Genomic DNA, 26,713 nt, shown 5'->3' on the forward strand with positions numbered 1-26,713 from the left:
TTATGAATCATCATCATCATCAAATTCCTGCAATTTATCTCAAGGGGTGTACAGGATATGATAGTACTACATAAAAAATTTACATAATTACTAACTTCCTATCTACAATTTTCCTCCAAATCAATCTGTTAGCTGTCAAGACTCCAACATTATCAAATCTTATATTTCTATCTTCTAAGGCACTTTTTACTGTATCAATCCACCTATATCTTGGTCTTTTTTCTGCCAACCTGGTAGAGAACACTTGTTTTGATAATCTTTCCTCTCCCATTCTGTTTAAGGACCATCCACTTAAACAGAATGGGAAATTGTTAGCAGAGATTAGCTCTGCAAACAATTTCCTGGATGCTGACAGTGGCAAGTTCTTTCCTAATATCCTCGTTATTAATATGATATTGCCATTGATGCCATCTGTTCATGCCTCTAATCTTTCTCAGGACTCTAATATCAGCAGTCTCTAGTCTTTAGTCAAGTGAGTTACATCTGATCCAGCTCTCAGATCCATAAGTTAAAACTGGTTTGAACACTGACATGTATACAGCTAATTTAGTGTTCAGACTAATTTCTCTCTTATTTCATATGCATTTATTCAATTGAGTTCCTACAATACCAGCTGTATTGATTTTGTTTATTTCCATATTTAATTTACCATCTTCACTAAAAATCATGCCCGAGTAGCTGAAATGTTTTACTTGTTCTATGGGTTCTCCATTCACAATGCAGTTGACAATTTCAATCATTCTGCCTATTTCATTGTCTTTGTCTTGTTATTGCTGACCTTCATACTATATCTATTACCACAGTTATTCAATTTAGTCAGAGAACCTTGCAGACTTGCAGATTTATTTAGAAGTATAACATCATCTGCATAAAGCAAAGAGTTGACATTAAAATCTAATTTTGATATCAGGTTTAATACCACTTTCCTTTATAATGTGACCCATAATGTGATCCATTGTCAGCAAAGGTTGGTTGATTGGTAGAGCCTCTGCTACTAATGGCTCACGAAAAAAGTTAAGCAAGTTTGAGTGCGGTTAGTAGTTGGAAAGGATCAATCGTTAGATGCTGTTGGCACACTCTCCCTCGATGAGTCTAATAATAATAATAATAAATATTAAATATAGATAATGAACAACAGAAGGGATAATGTACATCCTTGTCTGACACCAGATTTAACATTAAACCACCTGTACTTCCTTCAATTCTAACTGCTGACTTACAACTCAAATGCTACATATAACTGTAGCATTTTGAATAGCTTCTCTCTTGGCACCTTGTCATATGCCTTTTCTAGATCTACAAAACTTAAACACAGATCTGTTATATTCTCATGATTTCTCAACTATTTGTCGTAAAGTGAAGATCTGATCCTGACAGCCTCTATGTGGCATGAATCCAGTTTGTTCTTCACCAAGCTTTTCTTCCACAATTCTTCTCAATCGTTTCTCAAGTATACTTGCATAAATCTTACCAGGAACACTCAGTAGGGATATACCTCTGTAATTCTCACATTCAGTTTTATTTCCCTTTTTATATATGGGTACTATGAGAGCTCAACTCAAATCATCGGGAATTCGTCCTTCTGTCCAGGCCTTCTGAACTATGCAGTGCAGCCACTGTACAACTTTTATACCTCCATACTTGAGCATTTCTGGTCGAATATCATCTACTCCCGCTGCCTTTCCACATTTTAGGCTTTTGATGGCTTTTTCTACTTCAAGTATGGATATGTATTCCTGACTGCATGCCTGGTCAGTGTTTTTTTACAACTGTGCTGTCATCACTGCTTGTTTTATTTAGCAGTTTTTCAAAGTAATTGCTCCATACTTCAAGAATATTTTTTTTCTCTAGTTTTCATGTCACCTTTCATATTTCTAATTCCTGTAACAACACTCTTTCCTCCATTTCTGAGCTTCTTCAACAACAGCCAGAATATCTGCCACCTTCTTGATATTTATTTTCTATGTTCTTACCAAAGTCTCCCGATGACTTTTCTGTTTAGCTAGTTTTACAGAGTGTTTAGCTTTCTTACATTTGTCTCTGTATTCTCTAAGAGCACAAGCTGACTTATTTGCAAGGAACTTTTGATATGCTTTCTTCTTTTCCTTCACTACCTCTAACTTCCTGAGTCCACCATGGAGTTCCGATTTTTCTATCATTGCAGACAACCTCACCACATGCTCTCTAGCTGAATCAATCAGTGTTTTCTTCAAGGCTTGCCACTGAATGTCCAAGGTTTGGTTCCTGTTCTCAAACTCTTTCATTTTTGCTTCAATAATCTTTGTGTATTTTAGTCTACAATTCACATCTGAGAGCTCCTCAACTTTTATTCGCTTTAAAACTTTCTTACGTTATTCTTTTCAATATTAAATTCAATTTTATCCTGTTCAAGACTAAATAGTGATCTCTTGCAATTTCAAATCCTCTGTACACTCTGGTGTCCTGCACCAGGGAGAAAACATCACTATCAAAAATAACGTAGTCAATGAGACTTTTCTTATTCCTTGCCTCTTCTCTCCATGTGAATTTCTGCACATTTTTATGTTGGAGCATGGTGTTAGTAATAACCAGTCCATGTCCTGAGCAGAAATCCAACAGGTATTTGCCATTATCATTAGCTTTACTCTTTTCTCCAAATTTTCCCAAAATATTTTTGTGTCTGACAATCATTTCCTACTCTGCTATTTAAATTCCCAACAAGGACCAACTTTTCCCTTTTCATTGTGTCAGCTGCTTTCTCTAAAGCCTCAAAGAATTCCTCCAACTTTACCTTAGTAGAACCTTCTGTAGGACCATAGGCACAAATAAGTCTCATTGTCCAGTTCTCATATTTGCCCACATCACTCTATTAAGGTAAAAGTGGAGGAATTTTTTTTTTTTTTTGTCTTTTTTGTTTCAGCCACCTTTATTATGTTGATCTGGTACTTATCTAATTTCTCAGCTAGCTCCATTTCTTTGCCATTCAGGCTTTATATGTTGATAGTACTGAACTTTAATTCTGGTGATGTTGAGTTGGGGTGTGTTTTCAGATTTGATTTTTTGTTTTTGATTATGAAATACATAATTATTCTCTGTATTTAACATTTAAAAAGCAAAGTTTTTATTTTGTTACTTAAGGAAATAAGAGCAATGTTTTCCTCATTTTTGTGCAGTAATTATTACATTTAATAAAGGTTCCTTGTAAATTTAAGCAACTTTTATTAAATTTAACCAATGTAAAATTTTATTTTTGCAAGTTCATGTGGTTGTCAGGTTAGATATTACCATACATATTCTTTTATCTTTCCTCACTCTTTTATGTAATCAAATTTTAACACATTCACACTGGCACTGAACAAATTGTATCATTTAGTACTCACCCATCAGCAAGACATGTCAAATCATTTCACACTTTCAGTTCGCCCTCACAAACACATGGGGTATGGTTATGTATGTTTTCTAGAGAAACTGACGCTACATTAGAGAAGAAAAGATTTTTTGCTTTCCAGTTATACGTCATTGATAATTAAGAGAAATTCTATAATTGATTATTTTTTAGATTTTTAAATTTAAAAATCAACTGTGAACCCTTTGCAAATGACTGGTCATCTGAGGGGGAGCATAATCATAAATAGATTTGCTAGTCAGATAATAAATATCCAATAATTTATAATTATTGTATAATGGGTGGTGTAATGCGATACTCTGTTGGAAAATGAATTACATTTCAACCTATAAACTCTAGTTATGCATGCGAGAATTTACAAAGGGCTTTGTGTTGGGAAGAAAAAGTGGGAACGGTTTCTTTTTTGCATGAACTTAATGATAATATATTTTTGCATACATCATTAGCAAATATGTAAAAATGTGCCTACTCACACGAAGCAGAATGGACATGTTACAGAGTCAAGCAAACTGCCACCAGATGCATCATACATGCAACATATTGTCCATCATGAATGTGTTAAAAAATATTTGACTATTTTTTTTCAATTCGAAACATTTTTTGCTTGTAAAATTTAAATCAGAATATTTAAAATTTAATTCAGTATTCTTCAGCTGAAATGCAAACTGAATATTTGGTATTTGGCCAAATCATGTTTTGGTATTGAAAGTTTATTTTTCACTTGGTTAGAGTATAATAAATTTAGTTTAATCCTTTATCCAAGTGTGAGCAAACAAAGTTTGCGCCTGAAAGTATCTTCAGGAATGGGTTAAGGTGGTAACAACACCAGGGCAACTCGTTGCAAAGGTGGACCGACACTCCTATCTCATTATCTCCTATAATGCAAAACACATCTCTTTGTGGATATGTCTAATGTTATGCATTAAGGGAAGGGCCACTACCCAGACTAGTTTCAACCTTTATTGAGGTCTCTTCAGTGGGAGCCAGGCCCAAGTGGAGATATCAGGCAGAAGCATTAGCAAGTCAACTCCACCTATAGGAATTGCCAATTGGTGTGCCACCCTTTTTTGATAATTTACTCTGGATTTAGAGAAAGATGTTGAAAGTTTATTTTTCACTTGGTTAGAGTATAATAAATTTAGTTTAATCCTTTATCCAAGTGTGAGCAAACAAAGTTTGCGCCTGAAAGTATCTTCAGGACTGGGTTAAGGTGGTCAATAAAGGTCGAAACTAGTCTGGGTAGTGGTCCTTCCCTTAATGCATAACATTAGACATATCTGCAAAGAGATGTGTTTTGCATTATAGGAGATACTGAGATAGGAGTGTTGGTATCTTGCTCCACCTTTGCAATGAGTTGCCGTGGTGTTGTACCACCTTAACCCAGTCCTGAAGATACGTTCAGGCGCAAACTTTGTTTGGTCACACTTGGATAAAGGATTAAACTAAATTTATTATACTCTAACCAAGTGAAAAATAAGCTTTCAGCATCTTTCTCTAAATCCAGAGTAAATTATCAAAAAAGGGTGGCACACCAATTGGCAGGTGGAGTTGACTTGCTAATGCTTCTGCCCGATATCTCCACTTGGGCCTGGCTCCCACTGAAGAGACCTCAATAAAGGTCGAAACTAGTCTGGGTAGTGGCCCTTCCTTTAATGCATAACATTAGACATATCTGCAAGGAGATGTGTTTTGCATTATAGGAGATACTGAGATAGGAGTGTTGGTAGCTTGCTCCACCTTTGCAACGAGTTGCCCTGGTGTTGTACCACCTTAACTCAGTCCCTGAAGATACTTTCAGGCACAAACTTTGTTTGCTCACACTTGGATAAAGGATTAAACTAAATTTATTATATACATGTTTTGGTACTTCCCTAATTTTCTGTAAAGATGGCAAATTAAATATGGAAACAGATAACAGAATAAAGAATGTTGGTATCATGGAGAATTAAATGAATAAATTTACATCTAGAATAAGAGAGAAAATCAAAACACTCAACTAGCTATATACAAGTCAGTGTCAAATCAATTTTGAACTTAAGATTCTGATGGATGGCTTAGGAATACAGCAGCAGATCAAAAACTAGAGGCTATATGAGTTCTGAGAAAAATTAGGGGATTGAACAGATGGCATTAATAGAAGAATCATTTTTTATAAGGATATTAAAAAGGAACTTGGCAGAATGGGCATTCAGGAATTTGTAAGCAGAGCTTATCTCAGGTGATATGGTCACTTAAACAGAATGAGAGAAGAAAGATTACAAAGCAGATCTTTGATTCCAAAATTACAGAAAAAAATGCTCAGAGGAGAACCAAGATCAGGGTTCTGCAAATTTGGCTTACTATGGACAGCCAGGAAGATCAGCTACCTTCCAAATGGAAGAACATAAAAAAAAAAAATCTGCATTCATGACTATAATCTGGCCTTGCAGTCCACACTTTGGATATAGCTTATAGAATCAACTGGAAAAGGACCATTGTTAAATCTATGGTTTTCTACTTTTTATATCTTTATACTCAATTAGTTGTTTACTTAAATCTATCTTTTATATTTCATTTTTTTTATTTACTTATTTTTATATCTAGGATTGTTTTCTCTTCGGATACTGGCAAATTTATATTTTGCTGCACCAGCCAGTATCCTATAGCAGAAAAGATCCTTGCTCAGGGTTAGACTCTAGTGTTGTATCCCTGAGCAAGGATCTTTTTTTTTACGGCAGTAAAAAAAAAAGATCCTTGATCCAATATCTTATTTTTACTGCCGTATAGATTCAGATTATTGCAGTCGTGACCTAAATCTATATTTTGAATTCACTCTCTAAATCCTTCCTGCCAAAATAGGTTCTATTTTTATGACTGGTAATTTGGAATCGTAATCAGGCATGACGCAGGTTCAGGTAAATATGACGTTTATTGGAATATCTAAAACACAATACAAAATTCATACACTCAATTATGTTCAATACTAAATAAAACTCAAGCTAAGAGATTAACACAGTCGAACTAATTAAAACTTATAAGGGCAAGCTAAACACAGTCGAACTAATTAAAACTTATAAGGCAAGCTAAACACAGTAATTACACATTGGGATATGAAGTAAATGATATTAAGTTAAGCAAATTCCCTTCACTAGTTCCCTTCTCTTCAAAGCTAACAGCCATTCAAATGTTACTGAGATACTAAATTCTACTTTTCTTATCGCATCAAGTTAATCCTATCACATACAAAATTACAAGAAGATCTCTTCTAAACAATTCTTCTTACTCATAAATGAGATTAACTTTCTGATTAGAGACTGTTCACAGAGTTCCTTAGAATAAAGTTCTAAATTTCACAATCGTAAACAATCTTCCTTCTTCTAATGAACATTCACACAAAATTAGAGCAATTACACCTTACCGACTTTTTCCGCATCGTTCTGCACCACATGTTTGTCTGGATATTTCTCATCTATTTTGGCTGTCTACACACCAACGTAGGGGTCATGCTATCTTCATTTTTTCTGCCGGAAACGGACTCAAAATCTTTGCGTTTCAGGAACAACTCGATGGGGCTTTTCAGAGACGGCTTGATTCTGTTAGGACTGGAATTTTTTCCTTCTGCTTTACATAGAATCCAGCTTCATTTCTTTACGAACGCTCGCTGCCCGACATCACAGACTTCACCCCTACGCGAAACTGCCCGCCAACTTCCGAACCACCCAACAGGAAAACGATACGACAAGAGACCAATAGAATAAGAGAATTGCCCTGTGTTTTCAGGCTCAACCCCCTTTTATACTCCTATAGAGCACCTCTTTTTCAGCCCCTTTTTGCACACGATCCTTACTAATTTCGCCCTTTGGCTTATCCTTCGTTTCTATGACGCTGATATACTCAGATTCATGGAATACATGGTTACGTGATTTTCCGAGTAAGCTATACCCGCCAGCGTTACGCTGTACACGTGTAGCTTTAGGCCTTCCAGGAATTAATACTTAACAGCTTTATGATGACTCACAATAGATTTTACATAGCTTAAGTAAGGCTTAAATTTAATTCACATTATCCCTCTTTTTTAAGCCATACAAAAAATGAAATCTTAAATTAATCACAATAGCTTAAATATAAGATGCTTAAATAAAGAATACAAATTTTTACATAAAGTGAGGAAGTTTCACTTTTAATTACAACTGATGTGCAGGTATTTCTTTATGTTTGCAATTTTTATGTTAGACCCTAAATGAATGACTTCTTTCCAAGATTCCTTCATTTAGGATCTAACACCATCATGCTCCATCACAGTAATTTAGAAGAGAAAGACTGTTTTTAGAATCTGCTGTTAAAAAATCAGCCTAATTTAAATAAATATGGTTGCATAAAACTTCCCAAAATATGGGAAACGCTATTACTCAGAGAGCCCAGTTTACATTCTAGGCCACCAACAGATGTCCATAGAGGTCACCCCCATCTAATTAGGACTATTCTTTACTTTAGGATTTTGTATGTGTTACAAATCTCATTTTGTACTCCCTGACGATGTGTTTGTAACTGAGATGAAATATGAAGAAATAATAGTCCAGCATCACAAAACTCACACATGGGCATGTATGTCATCAGCTCTCAATCGGTGGAATGATTGTGTGATATGACTATGACTTATGTGGAGCCGAGCAAAAACAACTTCCTCTGTTCAAACCATGTACAGGCTAGACTGCCATAATTTAATTTCAGGCTTAATTTGGTAGAGCTTATTATTAGTATCTCTGTTGCACAGTAGATGGAAGTTGCTGTCTAGTAATCTGCAGATAATATATGTATGTTACTGGCACATGGTAGATGTTTGAGAAATAAGCTGACTAGCTGCAGCACCTACAGTCTCATTTCCCTTAATCCCAACATGGCTTGGAATCTTACAGAAGTGTACTAAGCGTAGCTTACATAACTGAAAGAAAGGTGTGGATTTGAGAGAAAACTGGATGTTTTTAAACGTAGCTCTAGACTTTTCATTGCCCGAAAAGAATTTTGTGAACTAGAATATATTACGCACATTGCGCAGTGATGCAATCTGATGCATTTTAGTGCAAGCTTCATCACACACAACACAGCGGTAAAGTTGGTACAAACTAGTGGAATTTGTGCAGATATATTGTTTGGAAAGATGGCAGATCCTACTAGGTTTACCAATTTTGAGCCATTTGTGCAGATGGGCAAAAATAAGAATATTCAGCTCTATGATCTTCAAAGAACTACTGATAAATGTGAGAGATGGGCAATTTTGCTGGACTGCTGAAAGAAAAGTTAGGTACTGGCATGATGAAAGTGTGTTTAGTGGCATCTGAGCTATGTTGTCTCCTGCTATTTCTACAGCTTGTAGGAGAGCATGTATTTAAAAAGCTAAGGATTTTATAGCAGTCTGTCAGATAGTTAACTATGGGGGGTCTGGCAGAGATTTCATTTTTGTTGTATATAATAGAGACAATTGTTGACATTAAAACAACAAAGGTGGTTTGTTTGTCTTGACATACAGACTAGGAATAGGTGATGTACAAAATGCTTCAGTTAGAGTACTGATGGCTTGATAGTGAATAGGGTCTAGTAATCAGAGTGTGCTTTCCCTGGCAGGAGCATAGGCTTGGAATCCATAGTCAATTTTTGATCTTATGAATGCCCTAAATAGATAAAGAGAAGAACATCTAAAAAGTACAATATAGGGTTGCTTTATGGCACTTGTCTCATAACTGATGTATGTGAGGTAGGAAACTGAATTTGCTGTCAATTATCAGTCCAAAGAACTGGGCTTCTGTTGCAATGGGATTGGTGATTGTCCTAGTTGGAATTCTAGGTCAGGATGAAGAACATGTCTGCAGCAAACATGCATACAAACTGTCATCTGCGGGGAAAATCTGAACCTGTTTGCAGTGCCCATTTTGAGAGATTGTCAATGGCTTGCTGAAGCTGTCTTTCTATGAACACCACATAACATAAATAACAGAAGATGGTGAAGTAATCTACAAAGAGGGCATTACTTACTGTTGGAGGAAGTTATGTTACTGAGTTGACCTTGATTGCAAAAAGTGTGATCCATAAAACAGAACTTTGTGGGATTCCCTCCTCTTGGTTATAGAGCTGAGAGATGGCAGTTCCCACTGAGCCTTGGAAGATTCGGTTAGGTAAGAAGTTTTTGATAAAAAGATGGAGATTCCCTCTAAGACAAAAATTATGCAAGTCTTTCACAGTATTCCATATCTCCAAGCAGTGTCATATGCTTTTTCCAAATCAATGAAAACTGATACTAGATGCTTGCATTTTAGGAAGGCATTGCTAATAGATGTCTCCAGCTGGATTAGATGAACAATAGTAGAGTGATATTTTTGGAATCCAGATTATTCTAAAAAAAAAGATTGTTTTTCTCTAAAAACCATAAAAGAGAAGAGTTAACTCCCCCCCCTATAATCATGCAGCTGATCAGAGCAACTGCACAGTGGTTATTTGGCAATTTTGTATCCTTCTCTGGTGCTTAGGAAAGGCAAGTATAATTGCCTTTTTCCAGGTATCTGGATATATATTGTCACAGAAAATTCTGCTGTAAAGGTGCAACAGTGGATCCACGGACAATGATGTAACAGATGTTTTATCATCTGATAATGGCATTGCATTTAAGCAAAGTAGCTTTCATTTTTTGTTTTGTGAATGGCCTGTTATATTCTTCAGTGCCATTCAAAAAAAACTGGATTTGTTGTTTTTCTGCTTTGCTTTTTTTTTTTTTTTTTTTTTTGCAAAAAATATCCCTGAATGTGTGTTGACAATAGCTGTTGGATGAGCAACTGAGCAACCATTGTGTTGAAGGATAGAGCCAGTGGTATATCAGTCCTTCATTTTCTGGATTTTGTCCCAGATTTCTTTATTATTGTTTGTTGTTCTTATGCTGGATGCACAGTGGATCTAAAATTAATTCCTTTTGACTCTGATACTGGATGTGTCTTGCTCAACCTTGGGTACATTTGAAAGTAACGAGGTTTGCTGTAGTGGTTGGTTATTTCTGACAAATAACCAACCCCAAGCTTTCTTCTGAGCTTCTTTAGCTGCTGTGCAATCATTCTACCATGGCTTAGAGAAACGTGGAAACAGACTAGATGTTTTAGAAATTGCAGTTACAGCAGCTTCTTCCATCAGCAATGAATTCACTGCATTACTGACTGATGTTAAATCAAATTCTGTTAATGAGCAGGTCAGCTTACTCAATTATCCATCGTGATATCCATGATGGAGTGCATGGTTGCCTATGCAGGAAGATGGATATCAGGAAAGTGATCATTCCCAAATAAATTCTTGTCAGTTTCTCACTTGAAGAATGGGAAAAGGAAGGATGAGCAGATTGTAAAGTCGAAGGCAGTGAATATTCGGTTAGGCATATGGAAGATGTTGCTTTCTTTGTCTAGGAGAAAGAGATTTTTGTTGTCAAGCATATGCTAAGCAACTCTTCCTCTGATGTTTGTTCAAGGAGTACTCCAATAAAGAGTTGCATCCGTTTAAATTCCCATTAAAATTAAGGGGGATAATACATGCACCTTGACATTATCAAGGTCATCTTGAGGATGATATCTGTAGTAGGAGGGACGTAGATGCAGCAAACTATTAATAAAGTTATGACTGAGAGTCAGACAGCAAATGATTCTACATTTGTATTGAGTGATACTTGTTGGAAGAGGGATATAATTGTCCACAAGAATGATGACCCCTCAATAAGCAGGTGCATCCCTTGCCCTGTCCTTATGAATGATGGTAGTATTTCTTTATGTATGTTTCCTGCAGGCAGAAGCATATTGGTTTATATGTCTGCAATAGGCCTTGATGTCACTAATGTTTTGACAGAATCCACAAAAATTCCATTATAGGAATGTTTTCATTATTTCTTTTTTGTTGCATCAACTGACTTCCCATGTTGAGTAGTTTTCTTTCATTAGCCTTGGATTTTTTCTCTTTAAAAAATTGAGGACAGTCAATATCTGTTATTTCCTCTTCACCAGGAAAAATATCTGAGACATCATACTGTACTCATTCTAGGACACTAGGTACATGAATTATTTTATCTTTATCAAGGGAAACAGAGGTATCTGTGCCATCTGAAGATGATCAACGTATTAGTCTCCAGGCATGCCTTTGACTCTGTGGTACACATACCAATATCTTTTTTTTATTAGTGTTTTATGTAGCAGGACCATCTTTGTCAAGATCTACTGTGTTAAGATCACTAAACAGCCCAAGTGTACAAAAGTTTTTGTGTGTGTGCTACTTCTGCTATGTTGGATAGAAAGGTTGACTGGGAGAAATCTGACTCAAAAAGCATACCAGAGATGTAGAGAAAAAACAAGAACATAAATCAGGATTTGGTATTTTATACTATCAAAGAAAAACATCAAGCACTTCAACAGCTCATTCACAACATGAAGCAACTCATTGGAATGCCTTACACTGAATTCAACAACTATGTTGAATTCAGTGTAAGGCATTTAAAGATGCTACTGAAATGTTACATTGTCCAATCCAATGTGACATTTCATTGTTACCTTGGATTGGAAATGTAATAATGTTGGAACAAAAAGCAAGGTCTCATCTTGAATTTAGATGACTACATAGCTATGAAAGAAGTTATACAGCAGGATGAAACAAGGAGCCATGCGTCTCACATCTTGATGCTATATTCAACATCAAGTTTAAGGTCATTCGATGTATAATAGTTCATTTAGAAATTGCATGTTAATTTTTTTTTGTTTTCTAATATTGGTTCACAAAAGGACATACAAAACTAGTTCATACAAATATCAATTTCTCAACAACTCAGTCCTAAGATTTAACCTAATTAGATTAAATTAGGTTAAATCAAGGAGGAAAATACTCACCCTTGTTGCAGTTTTCTGTTTTATAAATCTAAAATTGCTTATGATTCTTCAATGAGTTTCTAATTCTCAATGATAAATACTTTATTTACAAATTAATTAATTAATATTAATTGCATTTCTTTTTTGGTTTTCATTATAATTCTTAAATGTGATCCTTATAATCCTTATCTTCTCTTAAATCATTAACAAAAAAAAAAAAAAAAAAAAAAAAAAGGATAAAGAAACTAGAATATAAGCTCACCAGTTCAAAACTTACCGGAAAAGCATTTTCAAAATAAATATCATCTACATTTAAACTGCCTTTTGCAGTTCTCATAGAGAAAGGAAGTCTTATTTTCTGAATGAAAGAAATGAAAAGCAGAGATAAGACTTAATAAATTACCTGTAAGTAAAGAAATTTATAAGTGATTTTCAAACATGCACAGAATAATATTATCTTTCATAATTTTAAAACCAAACTGCTATGATATATAAAGAGCAGTTAATAATGTTTAGCTATACCAGTAATCTTCCATCTCTTCTCCCACTCCCAATTCACTTAACTGACAGCAGTAGAGGTCAAAACTAATCACAATTATGCTCATGTGATCCATGTTACTTTCAAAATAGCACATAAAAGGAATACTAGAGTTTGCATCATAAAGGTTGCTGTTTATTATTAAGCAAAAATTAATGAAAGTTCTAGAATATCAGCTTTAGCAATTCTAAATTCTTATTTCCACATTTCTTTCGATGGGTTCTGATAACCTTGTTAATTCCAATGCTAGTAAAACTCAATCCTGTCTTAATTCTTGCAAAAAATCTCTTTGTCTATTCTTACTTCTGCTAATATCCAAATCTTTGGACAATGTAAACTTTCTCTCTTGGGACAAGTAACTTCCAATCTTTCTTGATATAAACATATGATAAATATTATCTCCTTGGCATCAAAGAATTTGGGTTCCTTTTTGTTCAAGTTACTTTACATAACAACAATTATTAACACAAATCCAACAATCAAATGTTGTGGATTAATGCTCCTAACAGCTCACTAAAATTACTTGACTCAGTACAGAACAGAGCAATCAGGTTGATGAATATCTCTCACTAATTCACTTACTTTGCACAAATATTCAATTTCTGCTGCTAGTATTTTCTAAATATTTTCATGGTGACTTATCAGAACTAGCATCATTAAAATCCCCCACCCTAAATCTGTTGAAAAAACTTGAGCAGCAGCTATAGAACATTCCTTTCAACTACAAATGAGTTCAGCCACAACTTACAAAACAACAGTTCCCCTCTTATGTACTTCCTAGAGTATAAAATCTTGAAATCTGATGTTACTAAATCTCTGCTATGTATTACTAATGCATTACAGAATGAACCACTTATCATTTTCATCATAAAAAATAAAATAAATCTGAGTCAAGTAAGCCCATGAAGTAATCACATTATGCCTATTAATTACATGCTTCTTTCAGATTTACTTTTCTGTGATGGTTAAAACCCAAGTTTCTGAGAGATGAAACTATTGCATGGTATCAACTAACTCATCTTCGGTTGAAAAGTCCTTATAAGTGTTCCTTGAATGTCTTAGCCTATACCACTGAGCCACATGTTTGCAACCTTTTGAGCATGGTACCACTGCACAGATGCACACAGCGAGGTCGAAACAACCTTATTGATGGATGAGAACACATCTGACAACAAATTCTATTCAACTTATAGTACAAAATTGCTTTAATTTTATTTTTTTTTTTATTATTAGGATGAAGATGAGAAAAATAATGTTTATTATATAGTGACTTATATGTATAGATAGAGTCGGTGTGAAGGCATAATGGAGATGGCAAGTCCTTTGAGTTTCACTTAAAAAAAAAAAAAAGTGTGTGAAGTTTATACACAGGAGACATGGGCTATAATTTGCCAGTGTGTGATAATTAGGCAGACTGAGGAGTGTGAAATACAGAATGTGAATGGAAGCGCAAATGAGAAGATGTGGCAGATAATGACATACACTAAGTGGAATGCAAGCAAGAATGGAGGTGTAGGATGAAGGTGACAGCAGAAGTGAGAGTGTGTGAGAAAGATCTGAAAGAAACAGGGAGAAACAAAAAAAAAAGAGTTAAGCATGATGTGGAAATTTCAAGGCTTCAATGAGGCTGCACAACGCTGCATAAGAATCAGACTATAAGAGTGGTTGGCAAAATAGCAGGAAAAGAGATGAAACATGTGAAAAAGTAAAGGAAAGATCAAGAAAATGGAAAGAGAAGAAAAAAAGGATATGGTGGAATATTGGTAAGTCCATGTTCAGACGCATAGATGAGCAAGCAACAAAAGCATGTTTCCTCAGCACGAAAATTCACATGACTGAAGCAATATGTATGCAAATAGAATAAGTGAATGGTATGATGCAATGTACTGGTTGGAACTAATGATTTGAAAGGAGAAAAGTATGAGATGACAAAGTTGCTTGGTGAGAGGAGAAAGGGGAGGCAAAAAGTGAAGACTATATGGCTCTTGCCATGATATGACAGAATGAACTGAGAAGGAGAGCTATGTCTGCAAATGAGCCGAGTAGACTGTGTGGAGTGACTGATGGAATTAGTCAATGAAACCAGAAATTTGGAATTAATATGGATTGCAAGTTAAAGTTTGGGAGTAACATTGTTAAGGTGGTTAAGTTACTGCATGGAGTAACAGTACTGTTAAAGATAACACTGACTTATATGAATAAGGAAGTTATTCTCCCACTTTACAAGGTTTGTTAAGATCTGGATTACTGTGGGCAGATATGGTCACCTGAATTCAAAGAAGATGGAAGCACTGTTGAATAGATTCAACAGCAAGTAACCAAGATGATAACTATGCCTATGGAATTATGTATATAAGGAGAGAGTGAGGGATGTATGTTCCTCACATTTGAGGAACAGATGAAGGATAGGTTGATATGATAGAAACATACAAATTAGGAAGATCTTACAGTATAGGCACGAGTAAGATTTTGCAGCTTATTAATGGAGATAAAACTTGGGATCATTTCTAGGGAATGTGCTAAGGAAGCAGATAAAGTCTTGCCTTTTATCACGTGACTATTAAATTATTTAAGGAATTTACAACGTATACTGGAATATTAATTAAAAGAAATTTTTAATAAATACTTCCTATATTTCAACAATGTTACATTGCCATCTTCATGGGAACATACAAATATGGCATGTGCACGCAGAGACTACAAAAAGCAGAAGATAAGAAACTACTATTGTTCCTAAAATCCTAATGGTGCCCTCTAGCAGGCTATGTTGGGTTGTCTTGGCCGTTGGGCTGATGTTCTCATGATGCAAGTCTCCCAAATTTGGGGTAGTCTCATGCACCCAAATTTGTTGAGGTTAGGAACATTTTTTTTTTAGAGCTGATGCTGATTCTATGAATAATCTTTCATACAAACTTGCTGCGGTGTATTACTTTGGCTTTCTTCCAACGTATCCTATGGCGGGTATCTAGAACGTGGTCTGCAAGCCCAGAGTGGTTATACTGGTGAAACTGGATGTAGCCCTTGTGTTCTGAAATCCTGATATTCGCTGTCCAGCCTGTTTGGCCAAAGTAGGACAATTTACAGCTGCAAGGGACATGGTATACCCCAGATAGGTCAAGGGGAAGTGGTTGGTCTTTGGAAGAGTGGATAAGGGATGCCAACTTTTTATATGGTCTCTAACAAGAAGTCAGGTCATGTTTTTTTAAGGATTTTGGTTATTTTCTCCAAGGTGCCCCAGATGTAGGGAATGGTGATATTTAGTGTAATCTTTATTGTGAAGGGGTTTACTGGTTTTAATATTTTTTGGGGGTTGCAGCCATTAGCTAAAAAAGTATTAAGGATGTGGTTCAGTTCAGTGGTTAGGGCATTGTCATCTGAACAGATTAATTTTGCCCTGTTATATAGTGTTTTAATAACCCTATATTGTTGTGGGGGGGGGGGGGGAGATTGCTGGTGAATGTATCAGCCTGTATGGGTGGGTTTTCAATAAACAGAGAAAAGCAAGGATCCATCAGGTTGGCGAGTGATTAGAGTGTCTAGCTCTAATCAGAGAGGCTGTTGTTTTCCTCTTTTTCCAGGGTGAACAGGATTGAACAGGGTGAACAATATGGGGTTATTAAAACACTATATAACAGGGCAAAATTAATCTGTTCAGATGACAATACCCTAACCACTGAACTAAACAACATCCTTAATACTTTCTTAGCTAATGGCTGCAACCCCCCCCCAAAAAAAATATTAAAACCAGTAAACCACAATCCCCCCCCCCACTTCACAATAAAGGTTACACTAAATCTATCACCATTCCCTACATCCAAGGCACCTCAAAAAAATAACCAAAATCCTTAAAAAAATATGACCTGGATTCTTGTTAAAGACTATATAAAAAGTTGGCATCCCTTATCCGCTCTACCAAAGACCAACCACTTCCCTAGACCTACCTGGGGTATACCAGGTTCCTTGCAGCTGTAAAATGTCCTACTTTGGACAAACAGGCAGGACAGCAAATATCAGGATTTCAGAACACACGGACTACATCTGGTTTCAACAGAATAGCCACTCTAGGCTCGCAGACCATGCTCTAGATACCCTCCACAGGATAAGTTGGAAGAAAGCCAAAGTAATATACCGCAGCAAGTTTAAGTACGAAAGATTATTCATAGAATCAGCATCAGCTCTAAAAAACGTTCCAAACTTCAACAAATTTGGGTGCATGAAACTGCCCCAAATTTGGGAGACTTACATTATGAGAACATCAGCCCAACGGCCAAGACAACCCAACATAGCCCACTAGAGGGCATCATTAGGACTTTAGGAACAATAGTAGTTTCTTATTTTCTGCCTCATTTGCTTTTTGTAGTGCCTGCATGTATGTGCCATATTTGTATGTTCCCATGAAGATGGCAATATTGCCGAAATATAGGAAGTATTTATTAAAAATTTCTTTTAATTAATATTCCAGTATACGTTGTAAATTCCTTAAATAATTTAATAGTCATGTGTTGCCAACGTATAAGCCTTTCTACAAGAAAAACATTTATCACAGTATGTGAAATTGGGCTACCATTAAATGTGCTTCTTTAGTAAATATGTTTAGGTACTTAAGTATGAGTGTCTAAATGGGCCCTCCTTACACAGAAGGAGCATTCACGATAATAACAATAAATCTCAGTTGTCATTATATCGAAAAGACTTTTTAAATACAATGATCTAGTTTAGCAAGAGACTGGTTCATTAAATATACCATCACATCAATCTACAAACAAATGCAATGATTACAATCAACGTTTTATTTAACTGCTGAATGTGATGCTTGATATAAAGGATATCATAGCATCATTTATATCAAACCTTGTGGTAGCATTTATGATACTAGATGGGCAGAAGAAAATTAGGTTCAATTCCCATTGATAATCAGAGATTTTTCTAGTCTCCCTTACCAAGTCATGGGGGAAGGCTAGAATGTTATCCACATGGTTCACTGGGCAGCTTTCACACATTAACAGGCTCAAATACCACCAAAGCATGGATGTTTGTGAATATGTTCACCATGCACATGATGATATTCACCCAGTTGTAATGTCCATGTTTGGTCTCGAGAGCAGAGTTTCTAGATTGATGTATAATATAAATATAATAATCAATAAAATTAATAGTTAAAAAATCCTTACTAATATAAAAGTTGGGCTTGCAGACCATGCTCTAGATACCCTCCACAGGATACATTGGAAGAAAGCCTTTGAAAGCCTTACATAAGACTTTGATTGGAGAGTGGGTATGCTATCCATTCAGCCAACCCGGTTACATTAAAAAAAAAGGAGATTCTTCTCCAAGTTTCTCTTTCATATCTCTTCTCAGGCATGCTTGCATAAATTTGACCTGGAACACTTGGTAAAAAATTCCTTGTAATTCTGATATTAAACTTTATTCCCATTTTTACAGATTACAAATGTGAGAGATATATTCCAGTCATCTGGAATTTGGCCTTACAAGGCCTCCTGAATTAAGCAATATAGTCATCATTGCATAACTTTTATACCTGCATATTTGAGCATTTCTGGTTTCAATATCATCTACTCTGGATGCCTTTCCACATTTTAAGGCTCCCCCCCCCACCCACCTTGAGTATAGATATATGTACTGCTGTTTGCATTACTCTTGAATGTTCTCTATACCATCCTGTCACTGATACTGATTGTTTTGGTTAACAGACTTTCAAAATAATTACTCCAGACATCTGAGATACCTTTATCTTCAGTTTTCATGTCACATTTATCATATTTCATTTTTTTTTTTATAGTACTCTTCCTTCTATTTCTAAGTTTTTTTTTCAATAGGCTTCAGAACATTTTGCCACCTTCTTGTAATTTATTTCCTATATTATTGAAGTCTTTCCATGACTTTTTGTTTATACATTTTTATAGCTTAATTCTCTTATATTTTTCTCTGCACTCTTTCAGGGCATCCCAATTTATTTGCTAGGAAATTCCAGTAGCCCCCCCCCCCCCCCTTCTTTTCCATGGCTGCTTCTTTATGCCTCTTGTACCCACCATAGTTCTCTATTTTTCGTCTAGCAGACACCTTCACCACATGCTTCCCTAGCTGAATCAAATCAATGTTTATTTGGCTGTTTTTCAATGAGACCAAATTGTTGATTTCAATTTGGTCTCATTTTTTTCAATGAGACCAATTTTTTTTCACTTGGTACACTCTAGTGTCCAGCACCAGAAAGAAAACATCACTAAAAACAACAACATAGTCAATGTGAATTTGTGCACATTTTTAAGTATCAAGAAGTATTAAGTATTAAATAAATATCAAGAAGATGGCAAATTATTCTGGAGGTTGCTCAGAAATGCAGAAATGCATTTCTGAGCAACCTCCTTCACGGCACTCTTTTTTTCATTTCTGAGCAGCAGCTCAGAAATGAAGAAAAGAGTGCCGTAAAAGGAATTAGAGATTATAAAGGTGACATGAAAACTGGAGAAAAAGATATCCTCCTTGAGGTATGGAGTAATTACTTTGAAAAATTACTAAATGAAACAACAGTCACAGCACATTGGTAAAACACACTGACCAGGCATACAATCAGGAATACATGTCCATACTTGTAGTAGTAGAAAAAGCCATCAAAAGCCTGAAATGTGGAAAAACAGCTGGAGAAGATGATATTCGACCAGAAATGCTCAAGTCTGGAGGTATAAAAATCTTACAGTGGCTGCACTGCATAGTTCAGAAGAGCAGGACAGAGGGACGAATTCCAGATGATTGGAGTAGAGCTCTAATAGTACCCATATATAAAAAGGGAAATAAAATTGAACGTGAGAATTACAGAGGTATATCCCTACTGAGTGTTCCTGGTAATATATTTGCAAGTATACTTGAGAAATAGTTGAGAAGAATTGAGGAAGAAAAGGTTGGTGAAGAACAAGCTGGATTCAGGTCAAATAGAGGCTGTCAGGATCAGATTTCACTTTACGACAAATAGTGGAGAAATCATGGGAATATAACAAAGATCTGTATTTAAGTTTTGTAGATCTAGAAAAGGCATATGACAAGGTGCCAAGAGAAAGAAGCTATTCAAAACGCTAAGTTATATGGTGTCAATGGGGCCTTATATCAAGCAATACTTAGTCTTTACTTGAGTTGTAAGTCAGCAGTTAGAATTCAAGTATAGGAAGGTTGTTTAATGTTAAATGTGGTGTCAGACAAGGATGCACATTATCCCCTCTGTTATTCATTATCTATATGGATCACATTATGAAGGAAAGAGGTATTAAACCTGATATCAAAATTGAAGGTTAATCTCAGCTCTTTTCTTTATGCAGATGATGTCATACTTCTAAATAAATCTACTACAAGTCTGCAAGATTCCCTGACTAAATTTTGAATAACTGTTGTAATAGATATGATATGAAGGTCAGCATTAAAAAGACAAAGACAATGAAAATAGGCAGAAACATTGAAAATATTAACTGCATTGTGAATGGAGAACTTATAGAACAAGTAAAACATTTTAGCTACTTAGGCACAATTTTTAGTGAAGATGGTAAATTAAATATGGAAATAGACAACAGAATCAACAAAGCTGATATGGTAGGAAATCAACTGAATAAATTTATATGGAATAAGAGAGAAATTAACCGAAACACTAAATTAGCTGTATACAAGACAGCGTTCAATCCAATTTTAACTTATGGATCTGAGAGCTAGATTAGAAGTATAACACTTGACCAAAGACTGGAAATCACAGATATGGGAGTCCTGAGAAAGATTAGGGACGTGAACAGATGGCAATATCATATTAAAAATGAGGATATTAGGAAAGAACTTGAGATTGTTAGCATCCAGGAATGTGTTAGAAGAGCTGATCTCAGGTGGTATGATCACTTCAACAGAAAGAGGGAGAGGAAAGATTAGCAAAACAAGTGTTCTTAGAAGATAGAAATATAAGATCTGACAATATTGGAATCTTAACAGGTAACAGACTGATTTGGAGGAAAATTGTAGATAGGAAGTTAGTAATTATGTCAATTTTTCATGTACTACTATCATAACCTGTACACCGTTTGAGGGTAAGGTACATGTCAAGAATTTAATTATGATGATGACATATACCAATACTCAAGGTAGAAGAAGCCATTATAAACTAGACATGCAAGACATGGAGTTGATGACAGCTTCTTCTACCTTGGGTTCTGACTGAGTTATGATTGAGTACAGCTTTCACAATACATATTTTTAAAAAGGGAATGTGAGAATTAGAGGAATTATGTTTTCCCATACTGAGTGTTTCAGCAAATACTTCTGTGAGCATACTTGAGAAATATTAGGAAGGGCAAAATAGGTTCAGGTGAAATTAAGTTATCAGACTCAGATTTTTCTTTCCCACAAACATTTTTGAGAAATCATAAGAACATAACAAGAATATGTATTTAATAAATTTAGTTTAATCCTTTATCCAAGTGTAAACAAGCAAAGTTTACACCTGAAAATATCTTCAGGATTGAGGTAAGGTGGTACATCCCTTGGCAATTCTTAGCAAAGGTGGACCAAGCTCTCATCACTCCTTGTCTCAGTATTCCCATAATGCAAAGCACATCTCCTTGCGAACATGTGTACTGCTATGCATTAAGGGAAGGGTCACTACCCAGACTGATTTTGATCTTTATTGAGGTCTCGTCAGTGGGAGGCAGACCCAGAGTGGTGATACTAAGGCAGAAGCAATGGAGAAATCATATTAAACCAAGTGCAAAATAAACATCCAATCTTTCTCTAAATCCAAAGTAATTTAATAATAAGGTGGTATTATTACCACCGGTTGGCAACTCGTATAGTTAAAAATGACCTCTCCATTGCTTCTGCCTTAGTATCACCACTCTGGGTCTGCTTCCCACTGATGAGAATGATGGGTTTAATATCAAAACTAGAGATGTTAATCACAGCTCTTTGTGCAAATAATGTTATACACTTACATAAATCTAGTATAAGTCTTCAGAAATCCCTGACTAAACTGAATAATTGCTGTAACAAATTTGGTATGAAAATCAGCAATAAAAACACAAAAATTATAATAACAGGTTAAAACAAGGAGAACTAATGGGCATTCTCAAGAACTTTACAGAAAAGTAAAATATTTCGGATAATTTGGCACAATTTTTAACCCTCCTACCGGCCAAGGTGGACGAAATAGCAAGACTACCCCAGACTTTTTTCATGGATCAAAACTTCATCGGCATTCTATCTTTTATTTAGTATTTACCCTCCTCTGCTATTAATCCCTTAACAGCGATTTGAGAGCCATTAGTGGATTAACTGTGGTCGAGCGACTTTTGTGTCACTTGTCTTTACATGTACTGTTACTTCAAATTTTCTTCACTGTATTAGGATATTCGATCGTTTTTTTCTTTTTTCTTGCTGAACAATTTATTTCTTGTGTCTCATTCCAAAAATAGATGTTTCACACTGCCAAAATAAATAATCAATCCTGAAATGACCATAGATCAGCCTTTGCAATGAATATACTTTAGAAATAGTTAATTTCCTCCACTTTACTGACAATATAGATTCTTTTTCGCGAATTTTCAAATGTTTGTTTATGTTTAAAATATTTTGTCAGATATTTATATTTTTAAATAACATTTAGTGAAATAAGTATGACATTTTGCTTTCTTTCTGTGCAAAATACCTTTATATGGATTGTCACATTTCAATTTCAGGAACGATTGTTTTTTGTATTTTTTTATGAACAACAAATGATTATAAACTGCATTACTCGGTTTCCGATATTGTATCTCTTTATTAGTATCAAAAATTTATACCTAATGGTATTTTATCAGAGACCCTTCGCCTTCTTTTGCTGAAAATTGCAACAGAGGTTTTTTTTAGTAGGATGCACATTACTATAATATCCAGTGCTTAACCACTGTAGATATGTTGAAAATATAATAGGAAGGATATCCTGTATGGAATGATTAAAAATTTATGCTCATTTTTAGGATTTTTTACTGCAACACCCCCTCCCCCTCTCTCTCTCTCCTGAGTTGCATAACTACTTTAAATTTCTATAGCTTTGAAAGCCTTTCAGACGGTATTTAAAATCTCTTATTTCAGTTTACCATTTTGACAAGAGAAATAAAGCAATAATATTGTTGTATATCGAAGCTTCTAATTCTGTACTCTTCTGAAATCAGCGGTCTGCTGAAATTATTCTAAGATTTAGAAATACTATGCTGTATTTTCAATATGCAAAACCCACACAAAGAAATTTCAATTGTGTTATTTCTGTTTCTTTTTTTAAAAAAAAAAATCTAAATATTACTACTTCTATTTCTGCTGATTGCTATTTCTGAAATACGTCTTAGAAATGCTTGACAATAATCCTCTTACCTAGAGGAAAATCTAAAAGTCTTAGATTACTCTTTTGAGAAACACAAGACAAAGTTTCCTAGAAGTTGCACTAAATTGCCTCAAGCAAGAATGTCTTGTTTCGTTTTCTGTTGTTCAGATATCCTAACACAGTAAAAATGACATTTCCTTTACAGGCTGATGAAGTATTTATGCCAAAAATGATTTCTTTATTTATAGTGATCAGTTTCACTTTCATTATCGAAAAATTCTAAATTATTTAATAATTATCTTGAAAAAAATTACTGCTATTGCTGCTCTTGCTTGCCATCTCACAAATGAATTGTATATTGGGTATACTTTCTAACATTCCTTTCTGCCCAGTAACAAATTGTATAACGGAGATTACCAACCCCCCACCACCAGGAACCAGATCAAAAGAACATGCCCAGAAGGCAGCATACTAAAGTACCCCGTGCAATAACTGAATATTTTATAGGCAGAAATTCCTTGTTCTGTTTTTCCATCTTTCTGATTGATTAGCAGACATTCGAAGCATATTCTGATATTGCATTTGTAGGATGACAGTGTTTTTAAATATTAATTTCCCCTATTAGCCAACGTCACATAACTTCCTGATTTATAATAATAGGGAAATAATATGTATTATAAAAAAAAAAAAAAAATCAGCTAACGCCTTTTTATTCCCGTATACGGGGAGTAGGCGAGGCCATTTAGCCCTATCTAACTTTTGGAGACTGAGTGGGCAGTTCAATCTCCACTGGTACCCAATCAGAGACAGATGGCCCAAAGCTATCACTAATTAAGCGGTACGCAGTGAAGAGAGACGGCTCAAATGTGCCGCCATCTCGTGGTTCCTAACCCTAACACAATATATTTAATGTCTGAAATAATGTGGGTTCTACGGTCGATTTTCTTGAGTTTACAGGACGAAAAACCCGAGTTTCCGGGAGGAAAAACCTACTTGCCCGTGCCAGAGATCGACTAACTCGGGAACCGGTCGAAAAAAGTCTTAGAAAAATTTCCTCTAGTCGCCGACTAGACTCGAAACCAAGTCTTCCTTCGTGCGGCCAAGCGCCGTGGTTGGCAAACGCCACATCCACTGAGCTACACAGGCTCTAATATGTATTATTATTATTATTATTTTTTTTTTAAATAACGAAACCTATGGTGCGTTCATAATTAAAAGAAACACACGTGTTAACCACAGTAAAAATTATTTAATTGTAAATATTTCATCCTAAGTATCTTAGGACATTATCAGTACAGTAGTTTTAAACAATAATAGGAATAACATACAGTTAGGGTGCATGATTACAAGAGAATCTCATTTAACGTGCTAAAGTAGTACAAAAAAATAAAGTTGAATTGTTCAAGTTTGTTATTGCATCAGGTTACTTCACCTGGAAAGGTCAAATTTACAAGCAAGAAGAAGGAACAGCAATGGGATCTCCTTTATCACCAAACCTAGCAAACTTGTTTCTAGAACACCTTGAGGAAAAAATATTCACTTTTGAACCCAAACCAAAAATTTGGCTAAGATATGTCGACGACGTATTTGCAGTCTGGGATCATCCCGAACATGAATTACAACTGTTTCTAGATAAAATTAACCTTCTTCATCATCGCATCAACTTTACGTTAGAAAAAGAATCTTCACAGGGTATCTCCTTTTTGGATTTACACATCCAAGGAAAAGAAGACGGTTCCATCGCCATGTCTGTCTTTCGCAAGCCTACATTCTCAGGTAGCTACATTCACAATTCTTCTGCTCATCATCCATCTCAGAAATCTGGCATTATTAAATCACTAGTTTCCAGAGCACACAAATTCTGCTCCTCTGAAGAATCTTTAAACCAGGAATTAGAAGTAATCAAAAATACATATAATGGATGGATATAATCCATTTAGGATGGATTATATCCATCCTAAATGGATATAATCCTAAAACAACTCAAAAAATCATCAGTAGTCACTTCTCCACACATCAAACCAGAGAGGAAGACGTCTATAGGATTCCCATACCTTACGTTAAAGGTATCTCAGAACGTCTTTCTAAAATTATGAAGAAATACAATTTTGCCACAAACTTACAAACCTATCAACCAAATTTACAACTTGTTACATTCTCCTAAGGACAAACTCTCACCTTTGATGTTACCTGGCGTTTATGAGATTCCATGCTCATGCAAACTATCTTACTTTGGACAGACAGGTAGGTCTGTTCAGAAACGCATCTCGGAACATCAAGACCACATTCATCTTTTAAAACCGCAGAAATCTGGCCTCTCTCAACATGGAATTAAAAATCCAAACCATAGGATCCATTGGGAAAAGTCTAAACTTTTACATAGATCTTTATATAAACATGAACGTTTATACAAAGAAAGTTCTGAAGCCCTACTACATAGACCAAACTTAAACTGCAACGATGTTCTTATTTTCCTAAAGTATGGAAATTGTCATACAAAATTGTGTTAAATAATTATTTATTATTTTTTTTTGTACTACTTTAGCACGTTATGCACATTTAATGAGATTCTATTGTAATCATGCACCCTAACTGTATGTTATTCCTATTATTGTTTAAAACTACTGTACCGATGATGTCCTAAGATACTTAGGATGAAATATTTACAATTAAATAATTTTCTCTGTGGTTAATACATGTGTTTCTTTTAATTATAAATAATATGTATATTTTCTTATTTATAATTTGCAAATTTATAATAATCAAAACTTAGTTTCTGTGTCGAAAAAATTAAACGTTATGTGGAACAATTATTATGGAAAAATCACGAATAAAATAAAAACCATGCCTATGTTTCATAACAGCTTTCGGATGTCTGGTAATGTTGCAACGGGAGGGTGGGGGGGGTGTGCTATCAAAGTCGAAATAAAGTTCATTTGTATTGTGAAAGGAAATGAAATTTCACATTTGATGCATTTGATATACACATTTTGAATGATAAAAATAAGCAAATGTATTGCTTACTTTAAAAATTGGAGAATAAAATATCTGAATTATGCAGTAAATATCTATAACTGTTAATTTCATTTTGTAATGACCAATTATACAGGGAAACCAAGAAAATGAAAGTACAAAGAACAGTGGATTACTATATAATATAAAGAAACAATTTAGTGATATGAGTAAAAAATTTCACATTATTCTCTATAAAGCAAAGTTGCTCCAGCATGTCCTAAAGGAAATCTGTGAAGTATTATTCGATTTCGATGGTTTTGTACAAAAATAAAAATAATATAATCTGGAACATCGGCAGGCGGTTTTCTTTTCTTTTTTTAAAAGAATATTTCAAATAATCATCGTGAATTAATTTCTTCGAGAACAAAGAATAATGTTTTGTCTAGAAAGCGATTAGAAAAAAATTAGCGCAAAAAAATTAAAAATGAAATTGGTTCTCCAAGGTAAGGCAATATTTAAGTGAAGAAATTATGCAAGACCTTTCTTTTGTCCAGAAATTAAAATTGTATTGTACAATAAAAAGAAAAAACAAAAATATAAATAATTTCTCTATTTTTAGTCTATCCTATATAACTAAA

The 26,713-nt window shown here is 34.9% G+C and overlaps 1 protein-coding gene across 6 annotated transcripts in view; it reads right to left on the reverse strand.

Annotated features, from left to right (window-relative positions):
- Tmem131 (Transmembrane protein 131) overlaps positions 1–26,713 on the reverse strand; it is a 704,637-nt gene that overhangs the window by 296,193 nt on the left and 381,731 nt on the right. For 5 of the 6 annotated variants that reach the window (XM_090406393.1, XM_090406391.1, XM_090406390.1 and 2 more), the window contains one exon: positions 12,521–12,601. The exons of the other annotated variant lie outside the window; for it this stretch is intronic. In XM_090406393.1, coding sequence (XP_090262519.1) covers positions 12,521–12,601 — 81 coding nt within the window. The remainder of the gene's footprint in view (positions 1–12,520; positions 12,602–26,713) is intronic. 6 annotated transcript variants of the gene reach the window in all.

Source organism: Typopeltis vanoorti, chromosome 16, assembly GCF_054136105.1.
Source record: "Typopeltis vanoorti isolate ZY-2024b chromosome 16, IOZ_Tvanoo_1.0, whole genome shotgun sequence".
In the NCBI taxonomy this organism is placed as follows: Eukaryota; Metazoa; Arthropoda; class Arachnida; order Uropygi; family Thelyphonidae; genus Typopeltis; species Typopeltis vanoorti.